General features: G+C 49.0%; 1 protein-coding gene across 8 annotated transcripts in view; it reads left to right on the top strand.

Annotated features, from left to right (window-relative positions):
• The window catches only part of TMEM94 (transmembrane protein 94), an 805,258-nt gene that overhangs the window by 407,349 nt on the left and 373,876 nt on the right, over positions 1-24,033 (top strand). For all 8 annotated transcript variants that reach the window (XM_085617011.1, XM_085617013.1, XM_085617005.1 and 5 more), the window contains one exon: positions 2,397-2,636. In XM_085617011.1, coding sequence (XP_085473137.1) covers positions 2,397-2,636 — 240 coding nt within the window. The remainder of the gene's footprint in view (positions 1-2,396; positions 2,637-24,033) is intronic.

Raw genomic sequence — 24,033 nt, 5'->3', positions numbered from 1 at the left:
CACCAGCTGTGGGGAGAAGAGCTGTGAGCAGCTAGGTGGCCACCTGTAAAATGTTCATGTGACCTCATCCTTCTCCTGGGCACCCACCACATGAAAACCATAGCAGAGCCCAGGAGACCACTGAATAGGGAGAAGGACACTGGTTTTATGGAGAAGAGAGTTGTAGATCCTTTAGCTTAGACACTCCCTGCCACTTTATCTCACTCTGACAGACTGGTGTGTCCTTCCTTGATGACAATATTTCTGTCTTTCTCTCCCTCCTCCTTTCCCGTATATAGTTCCCATATATTTTCTCAGCTCTTACCGTATCCGATAAGGAAAAATAACTACCGGTCAACAAAAATGCGTGCCGGTCGGCCCCCACCAGCAGCCACTGGCTCACATTAAGCACTGAGAAGGAGGTAGTCTGTGCCCTCCTTGCTTTCTCACAAAACTCACCGTTCACTGAATTGGATACTGTATCCAAATGAACTTTTGCCTCATAATTTTCTGGGCCATTAAAATGGGGACGATACCTTATTCATTTTGCATTTTTCAGAAGCTGTTCTTCACTGAATTTGTATTTCCTTGCCTAGTCATCAGAAATTCTAATCCAGCCTGTATTCATTTTAGCAGCAGATGCTTTCTGCTTTTCTTTTCTTTCTTTCTTTCTATCTTTTCTGTTACAATTACAGGTTTGTCTCTAGTAGACTTTCTTTCTGAATACCTCTTAACTGTTGTCTTCTTTCCCATCTCACAACAGTCTAAATTCACGTTTAATTTGGTAAGCGGCCAAAACTCACCATCTTCATTTGACTCTGTAAAATGGGAAGACTTCTGTTTGCTATGCATATTGTCTGCTTTTTTGCTGTCCACATTTTTGCTGTCCACTTTTATTGTTTTTACCGTTGTTTTACCCCGTCTGTAGCAAAAACATTCCTCTACACCAACGCCTTTATGGAGAGATTCATAAGAGAGGACCCGTCTTTCTTCCTAGCAACTTTATTTTGTAGTTATTCTCTCCTAATTGTCTCAGCCAAGGAAACAATTGAATTTAAATTGTGCTATAAATTTACATAGCTCAAATTTAACTCTGCAAAATGTAAAATTACCATTTTTAGTGACAGTCACTAGACTACACAAAACCTCTTTTTAAAAATGTATGCCGCCTTCTGACACTGTCAGGTAAATAAAACCTAACTCAGTGAGAATTCCCATTCTTTGACAACAGATTGACTTTTGAAAGTCAGATCAACCAGATCACGTCATCTGTTTTCTACTCACTCAAGATGATTAGGAAAAAGGTGCTATGCATTCCCTTCACGGCACTGCATACCTCGGGACCGGATTATCTAATTCACAGGCTCTCCTGGTATATTCCCTCTAGACCACTCTGGTCAATGGCGGCACAAAATGTGGTAGTTCAGAAATTTAGGAAATCCCTTTGTGGAGGGAGAAGTTTGTCAATTGCACAACCAAACTATTTAACTTGCTCCCTCTCAAACTAAAACAAATGACAAATCTTTATTTTCGAAAAGAACTAAAAACCTGCCCTTTTAAACAGTAGTATCCTGGTTCCTGTCATGACATTAGCCCCAAATAAGTAAGGTTTTCTCTTACACCATTTCAGACCAAAGCAGCGCCAAGACAACTCCTGGCATTCAAGTGCTTTATGAGAATGAACATAACATTTTAAATGAGGGAAACAAATGGTGGCCTCCTTTTTTCATGATACTTCCTTACTTAAAGAAACACTCAGTCTAAAGTGGACTGTGGGGACTGGATATCTGTGCTGGCCCTGTGCCCAATTCCAATGAGGATATAGCCACTTTGCATAGCTTGTTGATCATGAAAGCCACAGTGGCATGCCTCCGAATCCTCTGCACAGTCTTCAGCCATGCTTGAGGGGCACTGTGCCAGGGTCTGACATTTAGCCAGACATGCATCAGCCTCTGTTGCGACATACTCTTCCTCTGCCCCATTTTACCTGCAATGCAGGCCTGAGCCAGGGTCTGTATCAGCCTCTGTCTCAGTGAACCAGCTGCACAGTGTCTTTGGCCATAATTTCGTATACAAGTCCCTAAATACTTTGTATTTCTGTGAGCATTCATTTTCTTTATAATCAAAATGTATTTGCATACTATACTCTCCCAGAAGGACTTATGAAATAAGTCTGAATACTTACTGAAATAAAACAAACTCATGTTGTTTATGAACAGTAACTTTGTTTTATTTCAGTAAGCACCCAAATATTTGAATCCGTTCTTCAAGTTCAATCTCTGACTGTTCTAGTTGATGGTAATGTATTTGAAGGCTAGAGACAGGCTTTGTTTCCACATAAACTGTGTTTGTAAGGTACACTAATGTTCTCTTCTTTCATCTCATATCTTTATAATGCTTTTTTTGGGGATTTACAGCCACATGAGCGGGATGCCCTGCTATCTGGACAGGTGCGGGATGTCTTGCTATCAGGTCAAATGATGGATGCTGTGCACATGGTCAATGAACAGGAGAAGAGTGAATGGTCAAGTGATACCCCAAAATCCACAGACACTCCCGCCGGTCGCAAAGGCAGCAGTGGACGAACTAAACATACCTCTGGGTCTATTGTCAGCTTCAGCAAGGACACAGAGGGGGGAGAGGATGAGCCCACCCAGGTAAAGTTCTCTACATTTTAGTCAGTGTGGTTAGTTAAAGGGAGAACAGAGGGTTTTGGTCCGTTTGACTTCTTCCTTCCTTGCCATAGACTGTTTTTGTCTTTATTGTGTGCTCTACTGTGCTTCTCTCACTTTGCAGAATATAATATTGGAGGTGGTACATTGTGATGATGCTTCTCAAACTATTTTCTTTCCTCTCACTCCCTAGTCTTTTTACTCTTTCCCCTTAAAAAAAGATGATTTATATGGAAAGAATTCAAGCAGTCAAATTACTACAGATTAAACACAGAATAAAATAAAATAACATGCACAGTGGCAGTAAGGAGCCTTATGAAGGGAGGAAAAGGGAAACAGAGATAGAGAGAAAAGCTGGGAAGAGAGCATTGAAAGAAGAAAATAAGAGAGGGCATGAAACTTCGATTGGGAGTTTTGCACACCTATATATTTCTACCAGTCCAAGTTGTAGGAAGACGGAGTCTAAAGTGTGTCTCATAAGGTTATATAATGCCATTTGAGGAGAAGAAGTAATCAGTTGGCTAGCAAAAAGTGGTGTCCAGAGCCTTTTAATGGTTCTTTATCCTCCCCCCCCCCCCCTCCATCAAGCGGAGGAATACCACCTCTATCTTGTATACCTGACCCAGTAACACCAACCAGTGATAAACTGTAGGGTGCGTTGGCATAGCCCAATCTCTGGCTATACATAGCCGTTCGGTGACAAGGGCGATAAAAATGGTAGCAGAGATACGCCCATCAGTCCCCTGCTTGAAACCTAACATGACATTCCCACCGTCAAGCTCCAAATCACAGTTTAATAAATGGAAAAGAAAACCAGAAACACCATCCCAAAACGATGCTAAGTGTGGGCAGCTGGCAAACATGTTGACGAAATGTGCAGACTGTAGCTCACATCGTGGATAACATACATTCTCAGTTGAATTGTTTTTCCGTTTACATATTCTCTGGAGTGTAATACAGCAGGCATTAAGTCTAAAGTTGTTGGAGTTTCAAGCACTTTAAAAGCGTAAATGAGGTTAGACTCCTGCTCCTCGGGACCAGTCTTTACACTCCAATTGCTTGCCAAACGACCAAGATTGTCTTTTTTAGTCTCAATAAGGATACGATAGAGAACACAAATAGTTGAACGACCTTCTGTATTATACAGATTTGCAAGAAACTCCGAAACATTGTTAACAGTCCTAACAGGATCGCTCTGAAATAATCACAAACCTGTAAATATTTGAAAATGTTTTATGTGGCAGGCCATACGAGGTTTGAAAATCAGAAAAGGAACAAAATCCTTGAATATCAAATAACTGGCCATGCTAAGGACTCCGGCAAGCCATGACTAGACCAGTTCACAGAAAATAGCTGGTAAGGAGGGATTTCCGCATAGTGACAATTAATAATGCAATGGTGGAATCTTATAAGCAAGGCCAATTTATATTCAAATTCTGCGGACATCAATTATAAGCTTAAAGCGGACCCTCTGAGAGTAGTTGGGATCAGTTAGCCTGACCAATAAAAGCTTCCAATCCTTTTCTATAAGAATCTGATACGGGCAAAAATTGCAATCACGCTTACAGTCAACCAAGAGGGAACGTAAACGAGATCTGAAAGAGGCCCAAAAGTAGCTCCTAATATCCGGTAGCACCCAGCCACCTATGAAAAGATGAAGTTGCTACAAATGGAGAGTTCGTTTAGCCCTTTTATATCTCCACTAGAAGCTGCCCACTGCTCCTTCCAACCACCGAAAAAAGGAGTCATGGACCCATTAGGGATAGCTCAAAAAAGATATAAAACAAGTTAGATAAAATGTTCATCTTCATTATGTTAAAGCAGCCTATTATACTTATTGGAAGCTTATTCCAAGCCTGCCTCTTCGTGAAGTACGGACGAAGCAGTTGTTCATAGTTTAATTAGTTCATAGTTGTTCATAGTTTAACGTAATGATACGACTAACTGAAGAGGTAATCTTAAGCTAATGCCTAAATAGGAAGCGGACGAAACCACGTTAGGTTCGCTCACGGGTGTTGAGAAATTAACAATAATTAGAATTTTGAGTATATTAAGTTGATACCCGGAGAACTCCCTGAATCTTTCGGCCTCAGTGGTGATCAGCTTTGTAGCATGAAAAGGATTGGTTGAATACACAGCCACATCATCGGCATACAAGCTTATTGTAATATCATAGCCATGTATTGAACATGGGGTGATCGCAGCATGCCAAACTATATGCCGTAGATATGGTTTCCAATAAAGAGCAAATATCAGTGGAGACAGAGCACCCCTGTCTAGTGCCAAGTGTGATCCTAAATGAGGAAGAAATTGACCCTGCTAAAACAATACGAGCCATTGGACACTGATATAATCCATATCAGTGGATTGAATAGGTCCATCTTAAAAACGTATTCCTAATGCCATGGCGTGCAAGGTTAGCCATATACATTGCCATGAAACCCTGTTGAACGCCTTTTTGATGTTGAGTAAGATTATCTTAGCACGTATCCCAAAGGCATCAAATAGCACTATAGCAGCATTGATATGACTGGTGGTAAATCCATGCTGCTGTGGGGAGACAAGCTCATGGATGCAAACAGAGAAGCCAAGGTTTTTGCAGATATTTTATCTTCTGCGTTAATCACAGAAATCTCTCTTTTGCAGGTTTGTCCTTTTCAAAGAAGATCACAATATTTGCATAGCCCCAAGAATCGGGGATTTCACCTGTACGTTCTGCATATTGGATGACTGTCAAATACAGCAATGCCAGTGTGTTTCTAAATATTTTGTGAAATTCCACTGGGAGTGCATCATCACCGGAAGCCTAACCTGAAGGAAGTATTCTAATAGCACTCATGACCTCCAGTTCCTGAGCAGCAATGAGGCTAGGTTTGGATACCATAGCTGTCTGAATATATTCTTCAATTATCTGTGAGCCAGACTGGCAGGTTTCCGTTTAAATTTCTTGATAAATAAGCATAACCTGCTCAGGGATTCCCTGACTCAGAATCATAATATTTATTGCCATGGCCATCTTGTATATATTGAACCATATTCAGATGCCTACTCTAATTGATTTTATGCGCCAAGACCTTTCTCGCTTTTTCGCCATACTCAAACAAACTGAACTGACTATTAAGAAAGGGAGCAGCCGCTTTATCGTTTTGTACCTGATCCAGGCTGTTCTGGCATTTTATCAACTCAGTTCTGATTTTTGATTCATCAAGGCTGTTTGGCAGAACTGCCTGGATGTACCTCTGCTCCTACTTCAGCAATTCAAAGTGAGCAGACTGCATTTGGGCTTTTTGGTCCTTATTCTGTTGGGTGATAAATTGTGCGGTGACACCACGTAAGGTATACCAAATGACAGGAAGACACATTTTATTAAATAAAAGCATTAAGCTCAACATGCATTCTTTTGATATATTCAGGGTCCAGCAATAGAGATTTAGGGAAGGTCCATCTTCGCAGGTTGCCTTTAATATTACTGATGAGAAATGTTAAAAATAACGGATTATGATCGGTGATCGTTCGGACAAATCTTGACTCTTGATTTGTTTATTAGGGCCTGAGCCGTAAAGATCATATCAATCCTAGAGTTATGGCCATGAGGAGCAGGGAAATATGTATAGCCAGGAATAGTCAGATTAAGGTTCTCCAAAAATAGACAAGCCCATGTAATCTGGCAAGCTACATAATAGCCCGCCTAATATTGTTCATACGCGGAATGGCAGCTCTATTGGTTGTATCCTGCATATAATTCATAACACCATAAAAATTGCCTTATAACAGCAGTGCTGGACAACTCAAAGTTTAAGAAGTCAAATACCGCTGGATCATCTCTATTAGTTCCATTTACTGTGAAATAAACATAGAAATTGGAGTTGAGAATTTCCTGGGCGATTTCCTACCTACCCTGTGCATCAGATGCAGTCCGAATGATTTGGAGGCTCTGTCTCCGAAGACTTAGAATCATGACCCTGTGGATCGAAACCTGCTGTGTAGTACAGACAATAGATTTATAACCTAGCTACTGTAGCTATGCTCTTTTGTTATAGGCAAGATGAGTTTCGGTCAGACATAAAATATGCGGTTTAGAAGCTGCAACCTCTTACTTACCCAATCTGCACTTCAGTGGCCGATTTAGGCCTGCCACTTTCCAACACATGATTTTAAGCTGCGACATAACAACGGATATACACCCCCCCTCCACCCCCCGAATAGAAGTATAGTTAGTGTCCTCCACCCCACCCCCCTTCACCTAGTCCTCATACAAAGCCAAACCCTACTGCTCAAATATTGGAGTATACCAGAAAGACTGAATGCTAATGATCACTCTTATTCTTCCCATTTCTTAAGCCCACTTTGGATCCCAAGAACCCTAAAAAAAATCATGCAATGTTTAACAGTAAAAAACAAACAACCACCCCCAAATTACTGCTAAGATCCCATCCACCACCCTGTAGAACGGGAAAAAATCATTCCCACACCTTGACTGTCTGAAAACAATACAGCCACCCCACACCTCAACCCCATACCCCCTCAAATACTCACCCTAATGCATTTGGACCTCTGAGGTTAAGGTTAAGGAGAGAGAGCAAAGATAACCCCTGAAATGAAAAAAAGAGTCAAAGTGATTTGTATAGAATTGCAAAAATATATAGACCAGTCTATTCTTGATAACCGCCCCTTCCTAATCCTTATTTGTGCCACTGCTGGAGAACATTCATTTTTGGAAAAGCAGAACCTATTCTGCCCATCTCTGTGAACTTAAAAATGCGCAGATTCTTGTAAGAATGCCTGATTACCGGTAACTTTAAATGATCAATCATTTGTTTAAGTCTCCATCTGCATTCATAGTTTATTTCCTTCTTATTTGGTCAGATTTCTGTAAATTGAGTCCAGTGTGGCTGGAGCAGAGGGACGAGCCTTAAAGTAAATGGACTGTTGAAACAGAAAGTTTATAGCAAAGATTAGGATGGGGCATGGCCTAGTCTCAGAGCCGACCGCCTTGGGCCCGGTTGGCAAAAAAAGTCGATGCACCCTTTGAATCTGACAATCCCAATACCAATCTGCAAGGTCATAGAAGACCTTCTGAAAGAGTTGAAACACAAATTGTTGAGCGTCACTGCTTTCCCTCGTCTTCAGGCACACCCTTGTTCCGAAGGTTACATCTACATTGGCGGTACTGGAGATACTTAGATTGTATAAAACAAAATCTGGATATCCTGTTCCTTGACTCTGGTTGATGTAGAAGTTGCTGCTTCTTCAGACTCTGCCACGCTCTGCTGCAGATAATGAAGTTGAGTTGTCATCGCCGTCATTTTACCAGTTATGTCAGCAATCATGTTCCGTAATCGTTAATTGTCGGCTCTGATCTCGGCATAATGATTAGAATTTTCAGCCCGATGAGCTTGGATGAGATGAAAGATAGTAGCAAGTGATAGCTCAAAACCCCCCAGCCGAGCTGTTGCCCGTAGGTAATTGTTCTCCACTCCCAACTACATTAACATTGTCATTGAAAGATCCGTCTGCTTTAGGGTTTCAGGCCACCTGGTCTTGCTTGTGTCCCTGAACAATGATCGTCCTACACATCTGTGAGGGCGTGCTGTGTAAGCTGACCAGTCTGTACGTAGGTTTGAACCATGCCAACATTGTCATTAGCCAGCCCTAAATCAGAATTTATATCTTTTTTCCAGGATCCCTTTGATGCCGGGCTCTGTGGACCTCTCAACCCCCTGTTCTTTTGTGCTTATTTTAACTGCCCATTGCTGTTTTGTGGTTCCCTTCCTATTGCTGTGAACCTTATCTACAGGTGAAGTTAGACCAGCATGCGAAGGGACTAAAGGGAGCTGTTAGAGTTTGTTGGGCTGTTGATACTGGACTGTACTGAGCCGTCTGCCATATCAGTACTGCTGATTACGTGAATGCCCATACCCAGTTGCCCCCAAAAATCCTGGCAAAAGGCCTCCGTGTGTGCAGCCCCCATGCTGAATGTGTGGGCAGTGGCTTGTAATGTGTCCAGCTTAGGTGCCTCACTGCCCAGGGAGGCTGATTGGGGTCTCAAGAGGTGCTGGAGAAGATGGGGATGGAGCAGCCCAGTCCCCTTCCATTACAGCGTTCATTACCTGGATTGTGACGAGGGAGGTGAAGTCCAGAGCATCGCTGGCAGGGGATGCCACCAAGGTAGAAGGGGTCCCAGTGGTGATAGCCCAGGGAAAGATTTCAGAGGCTGGGCAGTTAGTAAGAAAATCAAGTGCAGGCCTATCAATCTTGGTTATAGTGCCACTGCAGCGATGGGATGCTGGCATTGTGAGAAGTTGGCCTGGTATATGCTGTCCCCTAATTAAAGTGGGCACCTTGTAGCAGTCCAAACAACCCTTATTGATGATTAGGTTAAAGACAACCTTTATTGAAAGCTATCCTAGTAGTTATAGAGAGCAGCCTTCATGCTTAGTCTCGAAGGAATGTAAAGCAGCTTGGTTTACCAGATTATAACCTCTTGAATGACCAAATGAAAGGAGAACCACACAAGGTATATATATATAAAATATATGTATTTATTACTAAACACTCTCTACTAACCTCTTTATGAGATTAGAGAACAAGATACACACTATTAAAGCACTAGAACAACAGTAAATAGCACAATACACAGTGGGCCCCAGGGGAAGACTAAACCATATATTTAGAAAGTGGTATAACAGCCCGACTTGACTAGACACAGTGCCTGGAGCACGTAGAATCGCTGGGACCCCAAGGAACCACCCAAGGTAGGGACACCGGGGACCCACGGGGGACGCATAGTGTGAGAACACAGCCGCGAGCTCCGTACAATCCTATGGTAAAGTCGCAGTTGGAATTTTAAAGCTTAAGGACACTTAAGATAGGGTTTGGTGAAAACCCTTTCAAACTTAGAAGGTTCTAAGGCCAGCACCAATGTGAGCACCGGAGTACTCGTGTTACCTAACCCAGGGAAGCCGGGTGCATAGGTGTCAAATAGTGTCAGTAATCTTCGTCGTTTTCAATGGCGTGATGCTGCAAAGTGCTGCTGCCGTGAAGAGGAAAAGTGTCTGGTGTGATCCAAGCCTGGATCGAAGCTGAGAAGAACCTGAAAGCAGAGGGGACAGAGTCTGGGTCACTTGCCAGTGACCAGGGACACGATAGACGAATGCCCACCGATGTCAGGTGTTTCAGGTGCGAAGAGGTGAAGCTTGACTCTGCAGCCACGGGGACCAGGAGACGTCGACGACAACCAAAGTCTGCCGGCGAGCTGTCCCACGATGGATGTCGAGTGCTGGGGGGGGGGGTCAGTGTCCGGATTGGAGACCAGCAAGCCTTGGCAACTGCAACCCACGTGGCCAGAGAAAAGATGCTTTGGTGTGGACCAGCAAGGTCCTGTAGACTCCCCAAGCGATGAAGAGTCAGGGCACGTCTGGAGCAATCAGGAAAGCCCACTGAAAGTTATAGTACCCTACTCAGGAACCCACAGGTCGACGGACCAGGGATCGCGAAGGGACCTCGAGAGGAATCACAAAATACCAGCTCATGGGACACTCGTGGAGTGTAGGCCAGTAATCTTTGATGGAATCACTGCTCGGGGTCTGGACTACAAGTAGCCCAAACCACAGCCTCAGGGATCGCCAAAAAGCATTTGCTGCTGCAAATGAGCACGGTGTACAGGGGTTCGGGTTGCATGGCCCCCACCAGGGCTGCGGGTCTCAGGTTTGCTGGGAGCACTGGTCGGCCTCGGGGAAGCTTAGGACCACCAGCCCCCCCCCCCCCCCCCCCCCGTGTTGCAAAGTCTTCGGAGTCCGTCAGGAGATGGGTAGATGCAAACCGGTCAGATGCGTCTTTGGTGCCTGCCTTATAGGGGAGTAACTCCTTTACTCCAAGGGAGATTCTTCGGTCATCTAACGTAGTGTAGATAGTTGAAGTACTTGGTTTCTGTAGCAGAGTTTCGTACCGGTAAATCTAAAGTACTGTAGTCAGGGGTTCCTACTTTATACCCAAGGAAGGGGTGGGACACACTCTGGGGACCCACCTATTGCAGGGTCAGGACAGAGGGGTGGCTACACCTATGTCCTTTGTCCAGTTTCGCGCCAGAGCAGGACCTGAGAGCCCCTGCAACCTGCCGCACGCACGTCTCAGAGTTAAATGCGGTTACTCTCTGCTCTGCCGTCAGCAATTAGAAAACAGAGGCCAGTATTCGAGAATCAGCCGCCAGCATTTATTTGGAGACAGGAAAAGGAACCTGCTCACCCGTGGCAACTATGAGACAGACGGAAACAAATTCAATGCTACATTGTTGTCGACTAGTGACAGGTTCAGCTGTTTCAGGCATCAGTCGGGGGGCACCGGGGCAGGAGGAATCGACAAGGCGTTGTTTCCTGGCAGGCAGAGAAAAGGGTGCGATCAGAACTTGAGGTCCTGCTGTAACACTGTAGTTCTCCCAGCCAATAGCAGGATGCAAGACCGCATTCCTGTGATACCGCCTTGCAGTTGTCTGGCAGTGAGAATCGCACAGGACCGGGCGCGGTGCTCCGCTCCAGCCCCTGCTGCCGTATCAGATGGAAGAGTGGAGCCTGCACAATTTTCTCCTGCCACTGACTTAGAATTTTAATCCCTAGCCCTTCTGTTATCTGATGTGTCTACACACTTACTTTCATGATAAGACACAGTTGCGTCACCAACAAAAAACATACCACAATCTGTCACAAGTATATTCATATTCTGTTATGCAGTACACAGGTAGGGTTAACTTAGCGCTGTTTAAGGCTAACCGCTGACTCACATCCTGGAACAATCTCCAGTCACAGGGCAACACATTGCCATCTTATTATGGATCCGGTGCTGTATAGTTTGCATCGGGCTGTGGCCCAATAATCTATTAAAGATTGCTGCACCTGTGCCTCCACGGAGCAAGGTAAGGCCAACCCCCAGCTGTCAGGATACCAACTGTCCCTTACAGGATGAAGGGGTCACCGGTGCGTTCTTTTAATGTCCCTCTATGGCCTGAGGATCTCGTATTTAGCGACCCCATTTCCACTTGATGGCGTTTTAATCGCTTTTTGCATTAGGATCAACCGTAAGATCCTCCATGGCTCAGGGTGGCCTACCATGACCCTGAGTCCCTTCCCTTTGTAACTCCTAGGGTTCATTTACCGTAGCCAAATGTTTTCAGGGCCCACCAAATGTCTGTCGCAAATGGCCCGATGAAATCAAGTTTGCAACACCATTGCCTCCCCCTTTTTGGGGTCAGAGGGGTGTGTTGTACTTCTTTCGTTCAGATCGCCCTGTAACTCTGCCATGGCAGAGAGTGGCATACCGTGACACCGAGTCTCCCCATCTGCGTAGCTCTAGGCGAGCCTGAATACAAGGTTTATTATCCTATGCTGCCATCCCTCTTTTGTGCATTTTAGTATCTGGCCAATTGCATTACCAGCATAAAGTGTTTCGGTGTCTGCCTCGAACATTTTGTCATATGCAGCACGTACCGACTTACGCCTGATAACGACCTATGTGGGTGACTCTAAGCAGCTGTTAGCCATCACACTTATGTGTCTGTAATGTTGAACCTATATGCTAAATCCTTTACCCTGTCAACTGTTCCTTAGTTGAAAATCAATTGTAAGTGGTAATGGTTTTAATTCGACCACCTACTGCCATTATCGAAATCGCTGTGTGATGGCTTGTGGGAGGGTAAAGATGTTAAAAAAAAAAAACTTGTCTGAGGTGATGCAGTGTAATGGGCTGTTTCGTCTGTTGATGTTACTGGTGCTTGCATTACCCTGCTGCTTCATTAATGGCACATTGATTTAAAATAGGTAGCTGCTCGTGAGTCTGACCGTTGCCCCTTTGGCCATGTCGACCCTTTGGTCACAGCTTGCATTCTTATCTACTACCCATCATTTTAGAGGAGCATATTTGCATGTTGCAAAGATTAGATAGCAACCCTTGTAACTAACCCTCATTTGTTTAAGTTATCATCTATAAATGGCTACCGCTTTAGGCTTCTGAAGTGCTGCCATCCTTGAGTCAAGCAGATATCAACGGACACCTTGAGAGAGTTGAACGTCCACGATCTGTGTTAGCTGTTAGCATGCTACTATTGCAGACTTTCTGTATGTTACTGTCTGCCCGCTTGTGGTATAGTTGACACTCCGTATCTATCCAATGTCATTTGGAGTTTCTTTGCACACCATTGTTGCCCCTAACTGGGCAGTGATCTTGCTGTATAGACTCTTATCATTTCCATCACCTTCTGTTGTGGTTATGCAGTTCAATCGATGCCATGCTACAGATTAGCAGCATGTCTAGTTTGCCTTCTGGAGTGGCATGGTGACTCTAGCCAACTGACTTGCTCATTTGTCATTTCTATCTTTAGCCCACTTGAAGCAGCTACAATACCAAAAATCTGTTTTTTAATAAGCAGATGAAGCTCCTGCTAGCAATGCCCCTGCAGGTTGTAAAAATGTATACAGCCTGTAAAATGTGTGGCCTAGTGTATCCCATGGTGTGGCCATGATATTTTGTTATTTCTAGTTTATTTCTCCATATATGCTCTAGGTCATCTTTGCATTGTAGCTAAAGCTGATGATTTAACTATTATTGGTTGTATTATGAAGCAATCTCTTTTGCTGCTGTGTTGCACGTTTGGACCTTTTAGAGGCAACACCACTCTGTTGCATCCGAATAGGGTGCACTCTGCCCTCGGCTGTAGTGATAACCACTTCCACTATGAAAATATTGTCGTCATATACTTGCGTACTTCCACTTGCTACACTTGCTGTGTGCAGCTATAGTGTCCTTCGCGTATGGACTTGCTATGATGGGTACCTGTAAAATTTGATGTTGGTCCATGATTCTAAGATGGGACATCCTCTTGCATGACTGTGACCTCACCTATTTGACTTATCTATGCATATTTCTGTGCTGACCACTTACCGCCTGTCAACTGCTGCTCTAGGCAGAACACTTGCAATTCTGTTCTTCCTGCTCTGTGAGTAGGCCCTATTCCCTGGCCTGCGTAGATCATTCCAAAATGTAGGAGAGGGACCCTGGAGGCTGCAGCAGCAGCTCACTATTCATTACCCATAGCTTATTTGTTGCACTCCTATGTTGATACTCTTCCTTTGCCCATCATCACTGCTTCCTTAGTTTTTTTTTTTAAACCTTCGCAAACTTATTACATGCTATTGTCTCCTTTGTGATTGTTCCTTCACCCCACACTTGGACTAGAGTGTGAGGAGGGGCTCTCACTGAGGGCAACCCAACACCGCAATTAAACAAACACGACTTGTACTTCCTAGGTGAAATGCATGACCCTGGCATCGAGCTCTGACACAAAACTAGGAAGCCATCCTAATTACCTCGCAGCATGCACAGCATTGGATGATGTGTGGTCCCGTCGCGCTTCCGGGCCTCACCCGGCTTCATTACACAGTTGACCTCTGCTGTCCCGTCCCTGGACACCCGGCCGTGGAATCTCTAGAAAGGATAATGCTTGGAGGCATTGGGGCTTTAACTTGCAAACAAAAGTCACAGGCAAATTACAAGTAAATTGGGACGACTTTGTGATCATATTAAGCAGAAAGAAAGCTTAAAACATGGTTTAACAATAATAATACCCATGGTAGATGTTACCTTAGCCATATTCGAACTAGTGAAGTACTGCACTAGCGACCAAAGGATTCGTCCATACGCTAAGTAGGCTGATGTAACAGAATGCTCAGACACATGGTGATATACTTGTAACTTTGAAGATAGCTATAGATAGATGGACTCAATTAAGCTTCACAAGCATAAGAAAATGTGCTGCCTTCTAGCCTATCACAGTAACCAGATTCAATCAACTACTGCTTATCGTACTGTAGGCTGCGGTGTTGATTACAAATGAAGTAGTTACTAACATCAATCCTTAAGATGCCATGGCAACACCTCAGAGCCACCTGCGAGTCCCGTAGAAGGCTCTGCATTGCCAAGCATGAGAAGGATTAATTACTACTTGGTTCGCCCAGGTGAGATCAGGCGAACCATTATTTCACCCGACAGCTGTAACAACATTTGCGTCCCTGTTGGAAAGGCGTTCTCCGGGGGGCTTCGGAATGCGTTCCTGACCACCCTTTGACCCACCTCTCCCAGAGTTAGGCCGAGCAAGGGCGGGGAGGCCCTGCCTGGAAGGGTCTCGTGCCTAGCATCGCACACGCTGAGCTTGCACTATCTTGACAGAGGGACACCACACAGTAGTTCTTCGTAAGACAGTATACTTTATCGATAGTTTCAAGGGATCTTTATGATCCGAAATGCAGGTATTGAATCAGTGCCACAAGCGGCGGCGATCTCGTGATGGGGATATGGGGGTAGCAGGACAGTCTTTGAGTTCACTGTCTCTGCGGAGTATCCTTCGCACAGCTCTCAATCCTCAAGCTGGGGGATGTTGTTTCTCTCGGCAATCTCTGCCGATTCTCCTGGAGGGGAGTGCCGCGAGTCACTCAGCAGGCACAGGTGGTTTCGGAGTCGGGGAGCCGCGACAGCTTCAGCAGGGCTCAGATGGTTCAGAGTTCGGAGAGCCGCGACAGCGTCAGCAGGGCTCAGATGGTTTAGAGTTCGGGGAGCCGCGACAGCGTCAGCAGGGCTCATATGGTTCAGAGTTCGGGGAGCCGCGACAGCATCAGCAGGGCTCAGATGGTTCAGAGTTCGGGGAGCCGCGACAGCGTCAGCAGGGCTCAGGTGGTTCAGAGTTCGGGTAGCGTTCTTCGGTTCAGGGATCGATCGAGCTGCGACCAGGTCAGCAGGGCTCTCGTAGGTCCAGGTCTTCTCTGCCTCCCGTCCCTTCAGCACCCCTTGTTATACTCCCCCTCCTCTTTGAAGTCCGGAGTCCTCGCTGAGAGGGGTCTTGGTGCCTGGGGGTGGTGTGTCGGGATTTCCTGTCGCTCGGCCCTTTGATCTGTTCAGGTGGGTCTGGGAGGGACTCCAGACGCCCAGCAGGCGTGGCGCCCACTCACCGGGGGCCTGGTGGCTGATCGAAACCCTCCTTGGGGAGGAGACCAGAGGTGTGACAGGGACGGCGTCTCCTGGTCTGGCTTGGGGGCTTCTCTCTCTCTCGGCCGGGCATGCGTGGTAGGGTCTTGGGTGTTGCTGGGGCCCCGGCCGCCCATCGGGTTGTTGGGCCATGGTGGCCGGAAGTCTGTGACATCGGGGATCAGGTGCGGTTGCAGGGTGGCTTGCTGGTCGGGAGGGCCCACGCCACGAGGCCGGTCTCACACGTGCCCCCCCCCCAGCTGAAAGGCGGGGAGAACTACCCATCCACTTGAGGGTTCTCCTCGCTGAAGCGGAAGAATCGGGACAGGCCGTCCGCGTTGGCGTGGTCAGTCCCGGGGCGATGCTCCACAGTGAAGTCCATCCCCTGGAGGGAGATTGACCATCTTAGCAGCTTGGGGTTTTCTCCTCTCATTTGCATCAGCCACCGCAAGGGTCAATGATCCGTCTGAACTCTGAAGTGGGTTCCGAACAAGTAGGGCCGTGGCTTTTTGAGGGCCCAGACTACTGCGAAGGTCTCTCTTTCAATGGTGCTCCACCGCTGTTCTCGAGGTAGCAACCTTCGGCTGATGAAGGCTATGGGCTGATCTATGCCTTTGTCGTTGAACTGTGAGAGGACTGCCCCGATGCCTTGTTCCGAGGCGTCCGTCTGGACCACAAACTCCTGAGAGTAGTCGGGGGCTTTGAGTACCGGAGCAGTACATATAGCGGCTTTCAAGGCGTCGAACGCTTTTTGGCACGGGGGAGTCCATTGTATTTTCTTCGGGTGCTTTTTGGAGGTTAACTCTGTGAGGGGGCCTGCGATGCTGCCATAGTTCTTAATAAACCTCCGGTAGTAACCGGTGAGGCCCAGGAAGGCCCGGACTTCCGTTTGGGTCGTTGGGGGTTCCCAGGACAAGATGGCGTCGATCTTCGGCTGGAGGGGGGCGACCTGCCCGCTTCCCACCTGGTGCCCCAGATAGATCACTGAACCTTGTCCAATTTGACATTTGCTAGCTTTGATGGTTAGGCCAGCCTGGCGCAGGGCCAGCAGTGCTTGCCGGGGGTGCTGGAGGTGCTCGGTCCATTGGGAGCTGAATACTCCTATATCGTCCAGGTACGCTGCGCTGAACCCCTCTAGTCCGGACAGGACCCTGTTCACCAGTCGCTGGAAGGTGGCCGGGGCATTTTTTCATTCCAAACGGCATCACCCTAAAGCGGTAGTGCCCATCCGGGGTGGAGAAGGCAGAGCGCTCCTTGGCTCCCTCAGTGAGCGCAATCTGCCAGTATCCGCAGGTTAGGTCGAAGGTGCTGAGGTAGCGAGCGGCCCGAGGCGGTCGATGAGCTCGTCTGCGCGGGGGATAGGGTGAGCATCCGCTCGGGTGACCGCATTGAGTCCCCGGTAGTCCACACAGAATCTCAGCTCGGGGGCGACACCAGGTGCAGCCGCTTTCGGGACCAGGACTACCAGGCTGGCCCAGGGGCTGTCGGAGGGTTCAATCACCCCTAGGGCCAACATCTTGGTTACTTCGGTCTGGATGCAGGTCCGGACCCGGTCAGGGACCCGGTAGGCTCGGTGTCTCACCGGTGGGCTGTCGCTGCTGTCTACGTCGTGGAAACACCAGTCGGTGACCCTGGGGGCGAGGGAGAAGAGGTCGGTGAATTGTCTCAGTAGCTGGCAGCAGTCGTCGGACTGTTGGGGGGTGAGGGTGGTTGACAGTCTCACCCCCTCTACAGAGCCATCTGTCTCTTTAGCACACAGGGGGTCGGGAAGGGGCTCTGTGTCTTCTTCAGTCCCATCGTCGGTGGCCAGGGGCAAACTCAACTCCGTCCTCACAAAGTGGGGTTTGAGGCGGTTCACGTGGAGGACCCGGAGGGGGTTCCGCGGGGACTGCACATCAACTAGATATGTGACTTGACTCTTCCACTCGACCACCTTGAAGGGACCAGTCCATTTGTCTTGGAGGGCGCAGGGTTTCACCGGGGCCATGACCCAGACCTGTTGGCCCGGCTGAAACTCAACCAGCGTGGCATTCTGGTCATACCAGCGCTTCATCTCTTCCTGGCTAGCCTCAAGGTTTGCCTCGGCGAGTTCTCGGAATTTCCGGGTCTGGTTGCGGAGCGCCAGGATATAGCGGAACAAATCAGGAGGGGTCCCCCGGAGAGTCGTGTCCCAGCCCTCCTTGACCAGGCTCAGGGGTCCCCGGACGGGGTGTCCGTACAGTAATTCGAACGGGCTGAACCCCAGAGATTTTTGGGGAACCACTCGGTAGGCGAACAGGATGCCAGGGAGAAGGACGTCCCATCTCCGGCGTAGGGGTTCTTCGAGGCCCATGATCATTCCTTTCAGGGTACTCTTAAATCGCTCGACTAGGCCATTCCCTTGGGGGTGGTATGGGGTGGTGAACTTGTATGATACCCCGCACTGCTGCCATAGGGACCTCATGTATTTGGAGATAAAGTTCGTGCCACGATCACTCACGACTTCGCGAGGGAGCCCCACGCGGGAGAAGATCCCCATCAAGGCCCGGCCTACTACTGGGGCCGTCACGGTGCGGAGGGGAATGGCCTCGGGGTAGCGGGTGGCATGGTCCACCAGGATGAGGATGAATCGGTGGCCCTGGGCGGTCCTGGGATCCAGGGGTCCCACGATGTCGATTCCCACCCGCTCAAAAGGGGTACTAACAACGGGGAAGGGTTGTAGCGGATCCTTGCGCTTTCCCCCACTCTTTCCGCTGGCCTGGCACGTGAGGCATGACTTGCAGTGGGCCTCCACATTCGCTCGCATCTTGGGCCAATAGAAGTGGGTAACTAGTCGCTGGTAGGTCTTGTCTTGGCCTAAGTGCTAGGCTCAGGAGGAGACTTTGGAAGCGCAGGGGTACCACCAGTACCTGGGCCGATCCCAGCTCGGCCGACTTCTGTTCGCTGTACAGGAGGCCGTTTTCCCAATATATCCCGTGGGTTCCGGACTGGTCGCCTGCTGCCTGGGCTTCGGCCTGCTGTCGGGGTCCAATGAGGGAAGGGCAGGTGGCTTGTTCCTGGCAGAATTCTTCTCGGGAAGGACCTCCCTCGCAGTGCCACTGGGCCATCTCGGGCAGGTCCCCGAGCTCGGTCAGTGGCTCGGGATCTGGAAGCACTGACCCGTCATCGGGAACGGTTTCTTCTTCCGGAAGAGGGTCGTCGGGCTCTGGTAGTGCGTCCCGGACCTCGGGGACGGCGACTGTGGTCAGCGGTATGGCCTCAACTCCCTCGGAGGAAGGCAATCGGGTAGTCATAGAGCGCGTGGTGGCGCATACCCATTCGGGTAGGCCCATCATCTCTAGATGGGCTCTTCGTTCCACTTGTCCCCACTAGGAACTCTCAAGGTCGTTGCCCAGGAGGCAGTCTACGGGTTGGGAGGTTCGGACTGCCACCCTCAATTTACCGGTGACTCCCCCCCCCTTCGAAGGGTACCAGGGCCATCCGGCATAGGCTCTCGGAATTGTCCGAAGATATGACTGGACAGAAGGCGTCGGGCAGGATCTGGTCTTCGGAGACCAGGTGGCAGTGGACCGTTGTGACACTCGCCACGGTGTCGCGGAGGCCCTCGACGCGGTGACCATTGACCGTCACCTGCTGTCGGTACTTCTTCGTGTTGGCGGGTAGGGGTGTTCCGGGGACCATCTCTCGGTCCCCTAGGGAGACCAGGGCCATGGCGGCTGGTTCCCACTCTTCGGAGTCTTCCATCTCTTCTCCTAGGGCTACGGAGGCCAGTTGTCGAGCCGGAGGGGTTGTCGTTGCGGGTCGTTGGTACATGGGACACTGGGGGTCACTGGCATAGTGTCAGGTCTGTTGGCAGCGGAAACAGGTGATCTTGACTCGGGGTCCCGACCTCCCCGGTGGCCCGGTGCTGGCTGGAGGTGGGGCTGGAAAGTGCGGAGGTTGGCCTCTGGGGGGACTGTGCTGGGAGTCCCCAGGAATTCTCTCGGTCGGCCTTGGTTCCCTCGGCCCCTCTGGCGAGGGGGTCCCTGACTGTGGCGACTGTAGTCTCCCACGGGACCCCGGGAGGCCCGGGTGTTCACCCATCGGTCAGCTTCGACGGCCAGTTTTCGAGGGTCAGTGAGCTTGCTGTCTAGGAGGTGCTGGCGTAACTCCACAAAGCAATTGGCGGACAAGTGTTCCCACGCGATTAGGGCGAACAGCTCCTCAAAGGTGGAGACCTTGCTGCCCTTGATCCACCCGTCCAAGGCCCGGCTGTAAAAGTTCACGTACTCTACCCATGTGGTGCCGGGTATCTTCTTGCAGTCTCGAAACCGTTGCCGGTACATTTCCGGGGTGAGCCCATATCTGGCTACTAGGGCCTCTTTCATGTGACTGTAGGAGTTCAGCACCGTGGAGGGCAGGTCTAGCAGGGTATCTCTCCCCTCGCTTAGGAACCGGCCCCACAAACCAGCCCCCCAGTCTTTCTGCGGAACTCGGTGGGAGGTCATGGCAACTTCGTAGGCCTTGAACCATTGTTGGATGTCGTCGTTTTTGTAATATTCCTTCACCACATCCTTGGGGATGTGGACCTTTGGTTCCACGGTGGAGGAGGGTGGTTGATTTCCCGAGGGTCTGGACTCCTCACTTTTAGCCTTGAGCTCGATCTCTTTCAGGCTGCGTTCGTGTTCTAGTTGGAGTTTTCTTTCTTCGTGTTCTCTCTGGCGTTTCTTTTCCTCGAGTTCTCCTTGTAGACGTAATTGTTCTACCGCCAACTTTTTCTCGGCCAGTTTTAGCTCTCCCTCGATTTTCAGTTTGGCTAGTTCTAGTTCGTGGTTGCGGCCCCTTTCTCGGTCCGCTAGCTCCTCCGGGGATAGGCCCCCCTCTGGGGCGCTGCTCCTCCCCGGGATGCTTCATGGTTCGTTTGGCGGCTCTCCTTCTGTTTGGGCCAGGGAAGCTCCTGCCTCGACCCAGGTCTTTAATGCTCCCTGGAAATCCTCTTTCGTGCTTAATCCGGTGGTAGCGATTCCAAGGTCTTTGCAGAATTGTTTTAATTCTCGATGCGTATAATATTCCAGCTGGTCCTCTCGGAATGTCGAGCTTGTGTTGGTACCTGCGGCACCTAGGGAGGTTTCTCCTTCCATCTCTTTTCGGTAGTGCGTCAGCCGTTTACTGCACGATCTCTAGGTGTCGGCTCGGATCCCGTCGTCTGCCACCAAATGTTGGAAAGGCGTTCTCCGGGGGGCTTCGGAATGCGTTCCTGACCACCCTTTGACCCACCTCTCCCAGAGTTAGGCCGAGCAAGGGCGGGGAGGCCCTTCCTGGAAGGGTCTCGTGCCTAGGATCGCACACGCTGAGCTTGCACTATCTGACAGAGGGACACCACACAGTAGTTCTTCGTAAGACAGTATACTTTATCGATAGTTTCAAGGGATCTTTATGATCCCAAATGCAGGTATTGAATCAGTGCCACAAGCGGCGGCGATCTCGTGATGGGGGTATGGGGGTAGCGGGACAGTCTTTGAGTTCAGTGTCTCTGCGGAGTATCCTTCGCACAGCTCTCAATCCTCGAGCTGGGGGATGTTGTTTCTCTCGGCAATCTCTGCCGATTCTCCTGGAGGGGAGTGCCGTGAGTCACTCAGCAGGCACAGGTGGTTTCGGAGTCAGGGAGCCGCGACAGCGTCAGCAGGGCTCAGATGGTTCAGAGTTCGGGGAGCCGCGACAGCGTCAGCAGGGCTCAGATGGTTCAGAGTTCGGGGAGCCGCGACAGCAGGGCTCAGATGGTTCAAGGTTTGGGGAGCCGCGACAGCGTCAGCAGGGCTCAGATGGTTCAGAGTTCGGGGAGCCGCGACAGTGTCAGCAGGGCTCAGGTGGTTCAGAGTTCGGGTAGCGTTCTTTGATTCAGGGATCGATCGAGCTGCGACCAGGTCAGCAGGGCTCTCGTAGGTCCAGGTCTTCTCTGCCTCCTGTCCATTCAGCACCCCTTGTTATACTCCCCCTCCTCTTTGAAGTTCGGAGTCCTTGCTGAGAGGGGTCTTGGTGCCTGGGGGCGGTGTGTCGGGATTTCCTGTCACTCGGCCCTTTGATCTGTTCAGGTGGGTCTGGGAGGGACTCCAGACGCCCAGCAGGCGAGGCGCCCGCTCACCGGGGGCCTGGTGGCCGATCGAAACCCTCCTTGGGGAGGGGACCAGAGGTGTGACAGGGACGGCGTCTCCTGGTCTGGCTTGGGGGCTTCTCTCTCTCTTGGCCGGGCATGCGCGGTAGGGTCTTGGGTGTTGCTGGGGCCTCGGCCGACCATCGGGTTGTTGGGCCATGGTGTCCGGAAGTCTGTGACATCGGGGATCAGGTGCGGTTGCAGGGTGGCTTGCTGGTCGGGAGGTCCCACGCCACGAGGCCGGTCTCACAGTCCCTATAGTGAATAACATCCCAGCCATCAGTGTCGCTAACTGCGAAATATTACAGCCTCGGCAACAGTGCCTCTCAACAAACCATCAGGGTTAAAGCCTTACTCTTCACAGAATCTGGCTCACATGGTAGACGGCGATGAAAGCCTAGACTTTAGCATTAGGTCTCAGCCCTTCCTATTTAGGGGCATCGTGAGCCTACGGATTACAAGTATCTGGTTCGAAGATACCATGGCGGCATTAGGTAATCATAAGTGAAACAAGGACCACGATGGGGCATTTGTGAGATGCCCAAACCAAAAGCACTCTGAAAGCAGTGGGAGTGTTTGCTGTGCCAACCCGGTGAGTTGACAAGATTACCAATGCAGAAAGAAAGCCTCTTGGGTGGATAACATACCCCGAATCTAAACAGTTATTATTGAGCTATTTCCAAACAGCAGCCCATTCTGTCAGCCACCAATTCACAATAGGGCCATTCCTGTTTCAAGTTAACGAAATCAAAACCATTGTGACCCTTTCCACTCGAAGAAGGCTGCGGACCACACACTGCCACCATCAGCATAGGGTAGCCTCTAAATAAGCATGGCCGCCTTCATCAGATGCACGTTTCCTTGCACCAGGAGGTTAAGGACCCTGTTACCACCGGTGTCCAGCCCGCTCAATCTGGATCAACGGGACTGCGTACACCGCTGAGTGCCCATTTAACTACTTCACCAACTAAAACTACCACTGACTCGACCCATAGAGGAAGGCCCTTTGTTTGGGGTTGTTGCCCAAAATAGAAGGCTTCCCCTTATTATCAGACTTGTGGGAATCCTAAAGATCTGTAACTTGCCGTACAACATGAGAGAAGCAGAGGCAGAAATAGACCCAAATATGCACGTGTGTACAGAATTACGTGACACCCTCCCTTACAAGATTCTATATAATTGTTCAGGAGATGGGGACACTGGGAACAGAATTTAGTCTAGCTCACCTAACAAAGAATGGACCTGACGCTGCCTTTGTTCTTCCTGCTGTGACCTCGAAATCCCCCTGCTGTTGCCCACCGAAAGAGGAATATTCAGGTGGCGAGCTGACCTAAAAAGCCCTGCTGACCAAAGCCCCCCCCCCTCCCCCCCCCCCCCCCCGCATCTCCTGCCCATGGCCGGAAATGACATCATACACCTGTGGTCAAGGGGGATGCGTAATCTCGCACTGGCCTTGGCTACCTTACTAAACCAGGTGCCCACTGACACAATAATACCCCTGGGCAGTGAGGAAACAGTAAGTGGCTGTCCCCTTTAGTATTCCCCTGCAGGTGACGTGACCATCCACCTACTCAGTCCTTAACTGACTTTGCTTATGACACACATTTTAATAAACATAAATTCTTCAGAACAATTTTTTCTGGAGCTGTCCTTTACAAGCTTTGCCAGTAGTGCCTCGGAATACAGGACCAGAAACACTTGTGGTTTTGTGAGAATATTAAAGAATTCGTTTTTTCAGTTGTTGTGTATCATTAGATCTCATGCTTCTCAGAAGACTTGACAGATTTGTTTTTAATAGTCCCTCAAGCCTGATGATCTGCTTAATGTTGATGATGTGCTTAATCGCGCCGGGACACTCACGAGTATCCGAGCGCGCTATAAATGGATATAACATAACATAACAATGTGTCAAGGCTTTTCTCTACTGACAGTTCTTGTCCGAGTGCAGCCCACTCCATCAGTCTCTTAAGACTTTAGTTTTGATCCTGAATTGACAATCCAATCTAACTCCTGTAATCTTGGGGAATGCCTTGGAGGCCTAATTTCAGGGCTTGTCCCAGGCTCCTGTTACTATTAATGCCTAACCTCAACTCTCATCTTGCGATTTCTGTGACTCTTAACACTGGAACAAGAGTTCTCTGTCTTTTCCCAGTTTCTAGATATTGAGTACCTTGTACCTGCCTCTGTAGCTCTTCCTCTTCTGTTATGCAAGCTGAAGCCTGTTCAATCTTGGTGTGTTTATTACTTGTTCAGACAGGTTTGTCCTTA

This window comes from Triturus cristatus, chromosome 7, assembly GCF_964204655.1.
Source record: "Triturus cristatus chromosome 7, aTriCri1.1, whole genome shotgun sequence".
Taxonomy (NCBI): Eukaryota; Metazoa; Chordata; class Amphibia; order Caudata; family Salamandridae; genus Triturus; species Triturus cristatus.
The sequence above is the reverse complement of the archived record's forward strand: the minus strand, read 5'-3'. Positions and strand labels throughout refer to the sequence as shown.